At 44.2% G+C, this 13,465-nt stretch overlaps 1 protein-coding gene across 1 annotated transcript; it reads right to left on the reverse strand.

Annotated features, from left to right (window-relative positions):
* Window positions 1–11,555: 11,555 nt before the first annotated feature.
* On the reverse strand, window positions 11,556–12,856 carry TEX13B (testis expressed 13B). Its single transcript, XM_064574463.1, has one exon. It carries the CDS (start codon window positions 12,854–12,856, stop codon window positions 11,609–11,611), a length of 1,248 nt encoding a protein of 415 aa, XP_064430533.1. The 3' UTR covers window positions 11,556–11,608.
* Window positions 12,857–13,465: the final 609 nt, after the last annotated feature.

Here is a 13,465-nt window from a genome sequence, read left to right on the forward strand (position 1 = left end):
TGGGGCAACTGATTTAGGTTGGAGTGACTACTTTAGTTGCTTCAGGATGGTGAGTAAGCTGGTGTGGCTCTGCTTCATGCATTTCTCCTCAGACCACTGGACTAGCTGGCGCTTGTGTCTCTCCTGGCTCATCTCCTGCCAGTGGTAGAATCACAAGAGGGAACGTGTCCAACTGTGCAAGCATATTTCAAGCCCCTGCTTGAGTCACATCTGTGTATATTTCATTAGCCCAAGCAAGTCTCAAGGCTGAGCTCAAGCACGGGAGGTGGGGAAAGAAGCCTCGCTTCTGTTGTGTGGACTTGCAAAGTTCATGGCAAAGGCTGAGAATTGGGGCCAATAATTCAATTTAGGTGGGAAAGAATAAAAATGAACAATCAGCAGTACACATAAGAAAATTACCAAGTGTGTTAGAAAGTGATAAGTAATAGTGCAAAAAAATTCTGGAGGGTGATAATGAAGGTGATCTTAATATGCAGCTAGGACTGAGAACCACTGATCTTACAGTGTTCAACCTGGAAAGAAACCTGGGCTAACATTCCCTCAGCCATTGTGAAAATAATAAAACAGATCCAGAAAGTAGAAGAATCTTACTCAAGGTCCATAGGTCCCTAGCTGTAGAAATGGATCTAGGGCCTATGTCCCCTAGTAGACTGTTTCTCTTATACCACAGTATTCCAATCTACGGTCTTAGAATTCTTTATTAATGGCACCAAAAATATGCTGTGGAAAGACACAGTCATTCTTTTTTATCTTGACCCTAGACATTAGAGGTGTACTGTCTAAATCCTGTGCTTCCTTTAGTAACCCAATTCAGAGCCCAATTTCACATTTCCCAGAAGATATCACATTTGTCACTGTTCACATTTGTACTGTTCAAAAGTTTACAGACATTCTACCCTCTTTTAGTTTTTCTCCTCTTCAAGTTAAAGACTGTTGGTTTTGATCTATCTTCTTGTGACCCCATAGTCCCACCCTAGCAATCTACTTGATTATTGGGCCTTCTTTCTTCCCCAACTCTGTAACACCTTGAGTCGTCTTTCTTGAGTTCCTTTTTACTTTGAGCCTCCACTAGGCCTTTCAGTCATCATTTCTGTTTTGGATTACAGTCTTCTTGATTTGCCAGGATGAACAGTCAAAAGAAAAGAAAAGATATGGAACCTGCTTGTACTTGGAGTTTATTGTCTGAACAGAAAGGTGAGTAACTGAATGAGGTAAGAGGGGGTATAATCTAGATAATCCTGTTCATTCTTTTTCTCCTACTTCTCCTCATGGACTTCGGGACTTTTTAGGTGTATATATATATTGAGACATTACATGGATACAATATTTACCCATTAATAATCTCTTGAAAATGTCTCCACAATTTTTGTGTTTTCCGAAGTGAGGAAAAAGAAAAAAGAAGAGGCAACTGTGGTTTCTACTGTTTTCCATGATCCCCAAAGCACTTTTAACCCTAAAAGACCCTCAAGTCTCTCCCTTTACTGTAACCACAGATTTTGACAGGAGACAGCCCAAAAGAGCAAAGAGCGAAGATTGCTGGAGTCCTTCCCCTTGTGGCTGATTCCTGAACTCCAAGGAATATTTAGTTATGAGGAATAGAAATTGGTTATCTTCAACGGACCACTCACTTGCCTGCCCATTTCTGTGACATTCTAATATCTGCCTCTCCAGAGTCTGCTTCCTCCTATCCACCTAGTCACACCTTCTCCCAAGTATAAATCTCACTCTTGCTTTTAAAGGTATGCAAGTACTAAAAACCTATAGAAATGTGGAGGCTGTGTGTGCGTGTGCGCATGTGCGTGTGTGTATGTATACACGCATGCCTGCATTTGTCTATTTCTATCTATATACCTATATGTGTAAGTATTTGGGCTAAGTCTCTGTGTATATGTATTTAAATTGTAGGTCATTGTATACATCTGTCACACTAACATCAGCAATGCCTTATTTCTCATTAACAAGTTAAGCTTAACAGAAGCTTCAACAAAAGCAATAGGCTAATGCTCAGAGGGAAGGAAAATACCAGAAACAGTCACTTCAAATACTGTATGCCTCTTTAAGTTAATGCCTAAAATTTTCCCTCTCTTTTTTTTTTATTTTTTTTAATTTTTTTTAATTTTATTTATTTATTTATTTGACAGAGAGAGACACAGCGAAAGAGGGAACACAAGCAGGGGGAGAGGGAGAGGGAGAAGCAGACTCCCAGCTGAGCAGGGAGCCCGATGCAGGGATGGATCCCAGGACCCTGGGATCATGACCTGAGCCGAAGGCAGAGCTTAACGACTGAGCCACCCAGGCGCCCCGCCTAAAATTTTCCTTACAGTGCATATAAATGTAAATGTTTATACCCTAAATATATGTGTGTGAAGGTTTCACATTAGTTATAAAATAATTTTGTGGGTAAGTTGGAATAGATGTGAGGTGACTTACTTCCTTGTATTTCTGCCTGGGGAGCAGTGTGAATTGCTGTAACAGTGTGGCTAAATTTCTGTATATTTCGTGTTTTGATATGAAGGTGTATTTGTGCTACTCTTTTTCTTTTTTTATTAACATATACCAACTCTGCTCCATATTCATGGAAGGATCTCACAGGTAGATGTTTTCTCTCTTTTACTCTCATTTTGTTTTGTGAAAAATGCCTCCTATAAACCTGGCTTCTCATCCACATTCCATTCCCATCTCTCCCCCCATATTCATTGGACAGCAACCATTGGTATCTTCTGACAAATAGGACTTTTAGATCACATAAAGTAGGTATTTGAATACTAGCAGGACCACTGATTTTACTAGAACCAGCCATGCCCACTCATTTACATATTGTCTATGGCTACCTTCAAGCTAAGATGGCAGAGTTGGATGACTGCAACAGAGACCCCAAAGCCTAAACTATTTACAGAATTTTACAGAGGAAGTTTGCCAACACTTACCTGGATCAGCATTCCCCAAGCAGTTCTACAGAGCACTGTGGTCCAGGAGATAATAACTTCGCTCTTAGGAAAGGGTTCTATAGTCATTTAGGACTAGAGAGTGCTGGATTAAACCAAATTAAACAGCCTTTTTTTTTTTTTCTTTTTTACTGTAGGCCATTTCAGATCCTTTCACATGCTAACATGCATTGAGAAACTCTAAAAGGAGACAAAGGGTGCATTCCCCTTAACTTATTCGACCACTGGACTTCTTTTCCACAGCTCTCTTATTAATATCTTGCAAAATAGTTCTCCAACGAACAGTTATTTGGGAAATGCTAGCTTAGACATTCACCTAACAGAAGTTTAAACTTGATAACTGACTCCTTGGATTATTTTTTCTAGTTGCAGAAAGTGAAAAGCTATGTAGTATGGTATTTAAGCATATAGACCGTGGCTTTAGACAAACCTTAATCTTAATTAAGTCTCTACCACTTACTAGCTGTTGAACCTTGGACAAGTTATCTAATGCAATAAGCAGGACTGGCCACATAATTGGTGGGCTGTGGTGCAAAATGAAAAGGCAGGACCCCTTATTCAAAAGTATTCAGAATTTCAAAATAGCAACAGCAGAGCATTATACCAATGGTTCCTTCTGAGCATGAGACCCGTGCACAGATTGTACACCCATGAACTCATAATCCTGGTTATAAATATCAATGTCCTTAACTATAAAATGTGGATAATACTTACTTCATGGGATTATGGTAAGAATTAAATCAGAAATGTATATAAAGAGCCTAGTAAAGTGTCTGGCACAGAATAGGCAGTAATAAGTGACTTGTTTTTAATTCAAAAGCATTTATAGCCATATTCAATAATTACTTATTGAGTCTCTACTATGTGCCAGGCACCATGCTAGGTACTTAAGGTATTATGGTGAAGAATACAAATAAGGTCCCTGTCTTCATGTAGATTATTGTTTAGTGGGAAAGACAGTGAAAAAATAAACAACACAAGTATAAATTGTGATAAGAGCTATAAAGCAAAAACAGGGTGCCAGGAAAGGGAATAATAGAGAGGATCTGCTTTAAATCGAGTGGTCGGGCAAGTACTCTTCTAGGAAGTAATGTTTAAGTTGAGATCTGAAGGATGAGAAAAAGCTCTCCACGAGAAGAGCAGGAAGAGTGTTCCAGGCAGAGAGAATAGCTAGTGGAAAGGCCCTGAAGTGGGAGAGAACATGGCATTTTTTTTTAAAGATTTTTTATTTATTTATTTGAGAGAGAGAGAGAATGAGAGAGAGAGAGCACGAGAGGGAAGAGGGTCAGAGGGAGAAGCAGACTCCTTGCTGAGCAGGGAGCCTGATGTGGGACTTGATCCTGGGACTCCAGGATCATGACCTGAGCTGAAGGCAGTTGCCCAACCAACTGAGCCACCCAGGCGCCCGAGAACATGGCATTTGTTAGAAACTGAAAGCAGGCTAATGTGGCTTGAGTGTAGGGTCTGAGGAGAGTGATTCACAGTACACCTTGTAAGATAAGGTAAGAGTTTTAGATTTTATATGAAGTGCAATGAAAAGCTCTTGAAAGGTTTTGGGCATGGCAGTCACATGATGTAATTGGTATTTTTAGAAGATCAGGTTGGCTGCTGTGTGGAGGGGAGCCATAGATAAGCTAGAGTAGATGAGTAGGAGGCTATTTCAGCAGTCCAGGAAAGAGTTGATAGTGCCTTGTACTTGGGTGGTATTTGAGGATGTAGAGATAAATAAAGGAATTGGAGGCTTATTTTGGAGGTATAAATAATAGGCCTTGCTAATTGATTGAATGTGGAGGATTCAAGAGGAGAAAAAGAAATAAAGAATGACTCCTAACATTTTTCTGAGCAACTTGGTGGCACCGTTTAACTGAGATGAGATGCCTGGGGAGGGTTTTTTGTTTTTTTGTTTTCTTTTTTGGAGGGGCAGCCATGTAGAAATCAAGAGCTCAGTTTTAGACATGTAAAACTGGAGGACCATTTAAGATGTCCTAGTGGAGAGGGTGGTATGAGTTACAGTTGTTTGTATTGTTGTCTCGGATTCTGTGATTACGAACACTTGGTGTCACCTCATTAGATTACCAGGAAATATTTAGAAAACATCTAAAAGAAAAATACCTAAACACAGGAGTCCATAAATATTATCACCATGGCAGACATATAGAGTCGTGACTGCTTGTTGTAAAAGAACATGGTATATCAGAAAAGACACTGTGTGGGATTCCTCAACAAGATAATTTTATTGAGATGGAACATGTATTTGATCCCTATGAAGAGGGCTCCAGCTCCTCCCAAGCTGTGGTTCTTCAGGGATGTGCGGGGATTGGGAAAACGGCTGTAGTACACAAGTTCATGTTCGACTGAGCAGCAGGAATGGTCACTCCAGGGAGGTCTGACTATCTCATCTATGTACACTGCAGAGAAATAGGCCATATTGCTAACCTGAGTGCTGCCGACCTGATCATTAACACTTTTCAAGATATAGATGGACCAATCCTGGACATTATTCTTGTATATCCAGAGAAGCTTCTGTTCATTCTCGATGGATTCCCTGAGCTTCAGTACCCTGTAGGTAACCAGGAAGAGGATCTTAGTGCTAATTTCCAGGAGAAGAAGCCAGTAGAGACCCTCTTATGTAGTTTTTTTTTTTTAAGATTTTATTTATTTATTTGAGAGAGAGAATGAGATAGAGAGAGCATGAGAGGGGGGAGGGTCAGAGGGAGAAGCAGACTCCCCGCCGAGCAGGGAGCCCCATGCGGGACTCGATCCTGGGACTCCAGGATCATGACCTGAGCCGAAGGCAGTTGCTTAACCAACTGAGCCACCCAGGCGCCCTCTTATGTAGTTTTGTGAGGAAAAAAACTGTTCCCCAAATCTTCCCTGCTGATAACTGCCCGGCCTACAACCATGAAGAAGCTCCACTCTCTGTTAACAAACAGCCTATCCAGGCAGAGGTTGTATGGTTTACAGATGCTGAAAAGAGAGCGTATTTCTTGAGTCAGTTTTCAGGTGCTGATGCAGCAATGAGGGTCTTTTATGAGCTTCGACAAAATGAAAGCCTTGACATTATGTCCTCTCTTCCCATCATCACCTGGATGATCTGCAGTGTCCTGCAGTCACAGAGAGATGGTGACAGGACTCTTATGAGGTCACTTCAGACCATGACTGATGTGTATCTGTTCTACTTTTCTAAGTGCCTCAAAACCCTTACAGGCATGTGGGTGTGGAAGGGACAAAGTTGCCTGTGGGGCCTTTGCTCTTTGGCTGCAGGGGGACTGCAGAACCAGCAGGTCCTAGTTCAAGTCAGTGACCTCAGGAGACATGGGATAGGAGTATATGATATCAATTGCACTTTTCTAAATCACTTTTTGAAAAAAACTGAAGGAGGTGTCAATGTCTATACTTTCCTTCACTTCAGTTTCCAAGAGTTCTTGACTGCTGTGTTCTGTGCCCTGAAGAATGACAGCAACTGAATGTTTTTTGATCAAGTGGGGAAAACGTGGCAAGAAATATTCCAACAATATGGAAAAGGGTTTTCATCACTAACGATACAGTTCTTATTTGGCCTCTTACATAAAGGAAAGGGAAAGGCCGTGGAAACTACTTTTGGAAGAAAAGTCTCTCCAGGACTTCGAGAGGAGTTACTGAAGTGGACTGAGAAAGAAATAAAGGATAAATCTTCTCGGTTACAGATGGAGCCAATAGACTTGTTTCACTATTTGTATGAGATTCAGGAAGAAGAATATGCAAAAAGGATAATTGATGATTTACAGTCAATTATATTGCTTCAACCTACCTATACAAAAATGGACATTCTGGCTATGTCATTCTGTGTAAAAAGCAGTCACAGTCACCTGTCAGTGTCTCTGAAGTCTCAGCACCTACTTGGATTTGAGGAGCCAGAGCGAGCCTCCGCATTCATGCCACCAGCCTTGACACTTAATCAGTGAGTATATTAATGTCTTTTCTCCAGTATTTTGGCCTTCAGAAAAAAACAGGCATTTGTGTTTATTTCAAGTATTCAGGCACATGATCATTTTGAGCATTATTGATAAATAAAATGAATCATCTCCACTTTCCCTATTTTATGTCCGTCACCCCAATAAGGATTTATTGACTATCTATCACATATTGAACACTAGCGTCGGTAGACGATGAGGGAAAGTTAACATTTCTGAGCACTTACTATGTGCCAGGCACTGTGCTAGGTACTACAGATATGTGGATTAGTCTCCTCCGTCACTCTGCGAATGTGCTCTATCATTATAAAGTGTTATGAGCATGTAAGAAATCAAGATTATCATTGAGGACTCTGATATTTTGGTGTCTATGACTATTCTAAAAAAGGTGGTAAACTTAACATTGAATTGGTCATCACTCTCCCCTACATATACTTCATCACTGAGACCTCAAAGAGCTCCAGGTTGGTAAGGGTCAGAACTGCACTCCTGTGTATATTGCCGTAAAGCCTGGGCTTTTTCCATCAGGCTTGCACCTTCACAAAGGGTCCAGAGCTTGCACCTTTACAAAGGGTTCAAAGAGGCTTAGGTAAACCACTTAAATAATACACATTCTGCATAGTAAAAACAGAGTTCTACTGACTTATTGACTAAAGCAGCCAAGAAGATTTATACCTGTGTTATCTAGAAAATGCCACTGGTCATAAGTCTGTTCTCAATACTTGGGTTAAAATGAACATTGCTGGGGTGCCTGGGTAACTGAGTTGGTTAAGCGTCTGACTCTTGATTTCTGCTCAGGTCATGATCTCAGGGTTGTGAGATCGAGCCCCACGTTGGGCTCTCTGCTGAGTGTGGAGCTGGCTTAAGATTCTCTTTCCCTCTGCCCCCCCCCCCAACTTGTGCATGCGTTCTCGCTCTCTCACTAAAAAAAAAAAAAAAAAAAAAAGGACATTGCAATCCTTTAGTTGTGGGACCAGCTGAGGGGTAGGGGACCTTGAGAAGAAGAGATTGGGCAGAGAGCTGTACTTGGGGAGTGAGTTAACCCAAGTCTTTTCTCTGATAGTTGTATTTCCTCATTGGGCAGTAGCATAGAGATAGAAATGAGCATGGGATATGTGTGTTTGAGGGAGGTGGGGGGGGGGAAGGGAAGTGCAGCAAGAGTTGTGTTTGGGATTAGCGTGGAAGGGGTAAGAGAAGTTACATGGACTTAGAATTACCAAGGACCTTGGCTAGTGTCTTGACAAATTCATGACAGTTTCAATCCAGATGTATACTGTAAAATAAAATAATGGACAAATACATTGAGAATTTTTAAACACTGATGGAAACAAAAAGGGGCTTCTGATTCATTCTAGATTTCCAGAAAATCAGCCTTAAATGGAGTCATACCTATCTTAACCCTATTGCCTTTATCAGAGGGTTAAACTTTCTTCAAAATTTAACCCCAAATATTCCTATCATAAGCATGTTGACTGAGATTTTACTATTGAACTTTTCTAGTTTTTTTTGTTGTTGTTCAAATATAATTAACATGCAGTTTCAGGTGTACTGTATAGTGATTCAATAATTATATACATTTCTCAGTGCTTGTTAAGGTAAGTGTACTCTTAATCCCCTTTATCTGTTTCACCCATCCTCCACCTACCTCCCCTCTGGCAACCACCAATTTGTTCTATTTAAGAGTCTGTTTTTGTCTTTTTTTCTTTGTTCATTTATTGGTTAAATTCCACATATGAGTGAAATTGTGTGGTATTTGTCTTTCTCTGTTTGCTTTCACTAAGCATAATACCCTCTAGGCCCATCCATGTTGTTGCAAAATGGCAAGATTTCATTCTTTTTTATGGCTGAGTAATATTCCATTGTATATATTTGCCACATCTTCTTTATCCATCCATCGATGGACACTTGGGTTGCTTCCATGATGTGGCTATTGTAAATAATACTGCTCTAAACATATGGGTGCATATATATTTTTGAATTACTGTTTTTGTTTTCTTTGGGTGTTCCTCAAAAAAATTAAAAAGAAGGGGCACCTGGGTGGCTCAGTCTTTAAGCATCTGCCTTCAGCTCAGGTCATGATCCCAGGGTCCTGGGATTGAGCCCCACATCGGGCTCCCCACTCGGCGGGAAGCCTGCTTCTCCCTCTCCCTGCTGCTCCCCACTACGTGTGCTATCTCTCTGTCAAATAAATAAATAAAACCTTTAAAAAAGTTATAAAAAAATAATTAAAAATAAAAGTACCACATGAACTTTTCTAGTTTTCAATTATAGTTAATTCTTCTATTAGTACTGACAACCAAGAAATAGTTATATTATAAAGATAGCTTGGGCAAGTTACTTGACTTCTCTGAGCATCTGCAAAATGGTGATTAAAATATCCATCATTGGGCGCCTGGGTGGTTCAGTTGGTTAAGCGACTGCCTTCGGCTCAGGTCATGATCCTGGAGTCCCGGGATCGAGTCCCACGTCGGGCTCCCTGCTCAGCAGGGAGTCTGCCTCTCTCTCTGACCCTCCCCCCTCTCATGCTCTCTATCTCATTCTCTCTCTCAAATAAATAAATAAAATCTTAAAAATAAATAAATAAATAAAATAAAATAAAATAAAATAAAATATCCATCATTGTTTTGAGGACCAGATAAGATGATTTGTCTATGTAAAGTGCTTACCTTGGTGCCTGGCACACAGTAACATGGCTTGGGCTTTGAAGTCAGACAGACCAGAGTGCTGACCTCTGTTCTGTTCCTACCATGTGACCTTAGGCAAATATCTTTTTTGTGCCTTAATTTCCTTATCTGCAAAATGGGGTAATACCTCTTAAGGATTTTAGAAGAGGTGAATGAATACTAGTATGGTGACAGAAGCCAAAATTAACCTTTTACTTAAAATTTTGTTTTTAACTATTTTGTTGTAAATTATTTTTGCTTTTTCATCTCTTTTAGGTCCTTCCAGCTGTGCAATTTGCTTGGCTACACGTGCTCTCCCGAGCATGGCATAATCCATACTGTAAAATCAAAGACCTGAAGTAAGTTGAACTTTGCTTTAAACACTTAGGTATTTGCAAGGTAAAGATGGGGTTGCTAGAAACTGCACTGATCAGACCTGAAAACAAAATATAACTAGTGCTCAGCTTCTCCACAGTGGAACAGCAAATGATAAGATATGCTACGAACCTAGAAGGGGTAGAGAGTCAGGCACAGATCCCTGCTGGCCCCTCCAGCCTCTTCCCCTTTTGTATGTGCTATTTTTGCTGCAGGAGTAGGTGGCAGATTAAAGCATCTAAGAGATTTGTGTCTGGTTCCCCTCCTGGACCTACCCTCCCCCCTTCTCCTCCCAGATTCCCACCGTCGTCCTCCTTGGTTTTCTTTGTTGGGTCCTATCCCATTCTGTGCAGCTCAGTGATCTTTTTCTCTCCCTCCATGTCTCACCCCCAACCCCTGTAGTTACTCCCCAAAGTGCCATTGCTCAGAAGCTCCCCACCCCCGGCCTGACCTTCATTTCTTGCTCACTCTCAGGTGTCTTGTCAGCTTGTCAGTTAGCATCAGGAGCACAAAGGCACAAGCCCCCTTGTTTCCAAACCCCTCACCGCATAGATCAGTGTCTGTTCTCCTTCCCTTCTGTCCCAGAGGAAGAGGCGGCCTTTCCAATCCTACCCAAGCCAGTAAATTCACTTTTTTATTTTTGTAAGCATTTAATTATTTCATTTTACACAACACATAAGTACATAACGATCTAAAAGCCCTCCACCCTACTGTCCCAGACCCCACCCCACTTTATATCCCCAACACCCCACCTCCTGCTTACCATCCCCTGACCCTGATGATCTCACCCTCCCTAGGTAATACCTTGTTTGCTAAATGTCTTTCCAGACCTTTGCTTTTTCAAATATCAATCTATAACATAAGGCACATATAAATCTATAATATACATATCATACATATGCAGAGTTACAGAACTTTGGGGGGTTTTGTTTCACACACACAGAACTGGCTGTTGTATTTTTTCATTGAATAGTACAGTGTAGAGTGTATTTTCATGCAGCACAATCGCAGGAAGTGGAAAAGTGGTCATGCCACCATTTCTCCACCTCTTAGGGTTGCAGGATCAACTCCTGTGCTGCTTCTCTGTGCCTTATCTGCTCCCTGGGGCCTCATTCTGACATCCTCTAAAAGACATTTGACTTCAGTAAAGCACACAGTTCTGCTCCCTGACAACCAGGACCAGGCCTTGGCTGTGGCCTCAGCCCCAACTCCAAATAACCCACTGTTTCCTTACCCAACACCACCCTGACTATGGAATCTGCCTCTGTTTACATTCTCTAGTGTGAGAACCTGTTTGGCTCAGGATGGGTCAGGTGTCCACTCCTGCTCCAATCATATACAGCCTAGGTGGGGTGAGGGGTGGGTTGCCATAGACATGGCTGCTCAGGTCTACCAGATACTTGGGTTGGGGAGGGAGACACATACAAACAGAAGCTACAGCACTTTTGGGGTGTGGAATGCTAATGCTCTGGAACACAAAGGGCATCAATCAAAACATGTTTCTCCCTGCCAATCTATACCCTCTCCACTTCCCATCCCACCTCCCTCCCACTCCCTTAGCCCCATTCTCCCACTCATCCCCTCCCCCCACTCCACCTAGTTTCCTCCCTCACCTTGAAAATTGATTTCCCACTGGTATATGTTTTTGTTCAGGGGTTTCACATTTCTAAAATTACTGAGGGCTTTGCAGCCAGATTCCCCTCCCACAGCGGAAGCAAATTTCCCTCCGTGAAAAATTCACAGCTTTACACCAAGGGCAGTCCCAATCCCCAGGCCTGCGAAACATGGGAGGTCTTCTCTGCTGATGGGGTTCATAGTCTCTCCTGTCTCTTTGGGATTCTTGAGGGCCTGTTCCCTGGGACCCCCCATCAGACCACAAGCTAACATCAGAGGGCTGCCGGTGGGGAGATGTCTGAGATGGAGCTCCTGCTGTGAATGTTGCTGCTGGTGGGAATGGTGCGGGTGCAGGTGGGAAAGGGGATGAGGCGCATGAGTAGGAGTATGTGAATGAGGCAGGGAGCTGGACAGGGAGGGGTGATGGTGTGACTGTGGGCCCGGGCTTGAGGGTCCCAGAGAAATAAAACATGGCTGTTTCCACTGACCTGAGATCTCCCTCCCTCTGCCCACCAGTGGTGTAATTTTTCCGCTCCATGGCTCCAACCAGGTGCATGAGGCCTCCACCCAGCTCCCTTGTGGCTTCTGCCCCCAGTGTATCCTTCTGTCTTCTTCCTCTTCCTGTGGTACCAACAGCAGTAGCAAAAGTAGCAGCAGCTTGGGATTCCTCCTCCTCATGGGCCCCTTCTGTCCCAGCCCCACTGGCAGTGGCCAGGCCTGGCTTCATGGAGGCCTGGCCCCGCTCCCTGGTACACCCCAGCTGTTGGGAGATAGGAGAGCAGGGTTGAGACCCATTCTGGGGACGGGGCAGGGAGATGGGGTGGGGATCAAGTAGAGATAATCTTACAACCTGGAAGAGCTTCCACCTCAGGAGGTCCCGTTCCTTCTGCATCTCCGCCAGGTTTGCTTGTGTCTGCCACAGCCGGAAGGCTGACTCCTTGCGCTCCATCTCCTGCTGCGCTGTGAGCATCTTTAGGTCAGTGGCCAAGGTCTGTGCAGCAGACTTATGCAGTCTGGCAAAATCGTGCAGCCACTGTACCCTGTTCTTGTATAACTGGCTCTGCCTGCGGGCAATGCGCACGCCCAGGGCGAGGCTGCTCCAGGCACAGGCGTCTTTGGCCTCGCTGGGCACCGCGCTGTCCTCCAGGATGGCCCTGAGCTTGTTCTCTACCTCCTCCCAGGACAGGGATATATTCTCGAGGTAGAACTCGGGGCCTTTCGTGTGCCCGGCCATCTTCTCATTGATGAAGGCCACCACATTGTTGTGCTGGAACCCAGCACTGGGGTCGTCAGGTTTCAAGGACATGACGACTGAGCACCTTAGGGGTCTGGCTGTCCCTGTGGGATGAATCAACCAGTTGTCCACTCTGCAGGGTCCCTCCCCGCCCCCCGGCCCCCTCCCCGCCCCCCGGCCCCCCATCTCCCCTGGCCCCCTCACCGCCTGCCCCACGATCCCCCTCGCCCCCCTTGCCGACCCCTCACCCCCCGTCCCCCACTTTCCCCCGTCCCCCACTTCCCCCCGCCCCCCACTTTCCCCCGTCCCCCACTTCCCCCCGCCCTCCCACTTGCCCCCGCCCCCCCACTTGCCCCCCGCCCCCCACTTGTCCCCCGCCCCCCCCCACTTGTCCCCTGTCCCTCACCCCGGCCCCCCCAACACGCCGCCCTCAGTCTCCACCCACCTGCTGCCCCGCCCTTTCCCTTCCCCCCTCAGACCCTCTTAAAGGCCCTCTGACTGGCTTGCCCCACCCCCGTACACCTCCTACCAAACCTCACCTCTAATGCTGGGGCCAGATAGGGTGCCAGCTAACTACGCCTACCGACTAAGCCCAAAGAGCGCACCTTTCCCTCCGAGGACTCCGGGGGAAAAGGAAGTCTTGGGACCAACCCTCGAGGGTTTTACTCTAGGACTGTTCCA

The sequence above is a fragment of the Mirounga angustirostris genome, unplaced genomic scaffold, assembly GCF_029215605.1.
Source record: "Mirounga angustirostris isolate CCGP_5_RB_7025 unplaced genomic scaffold, mMirAng1.0.hap1 SCAF_11, whole genome shotgun sequence".
Lineage (NCBI taxonomy): Eukaryota > Metazoa > Chordata > Mammalia > Carnivora > Phocidae > Mirounga > Mirounga angustirostris.

Coding starts and splice junctions, on each gene's coding strand:
- TEX13B (XM_064574463.1), bottom strand. CDS start 12,856: ATGTCCTTGAAACCTGACGACCCCAGTGCTGGGTTCCAGCACAACAAT.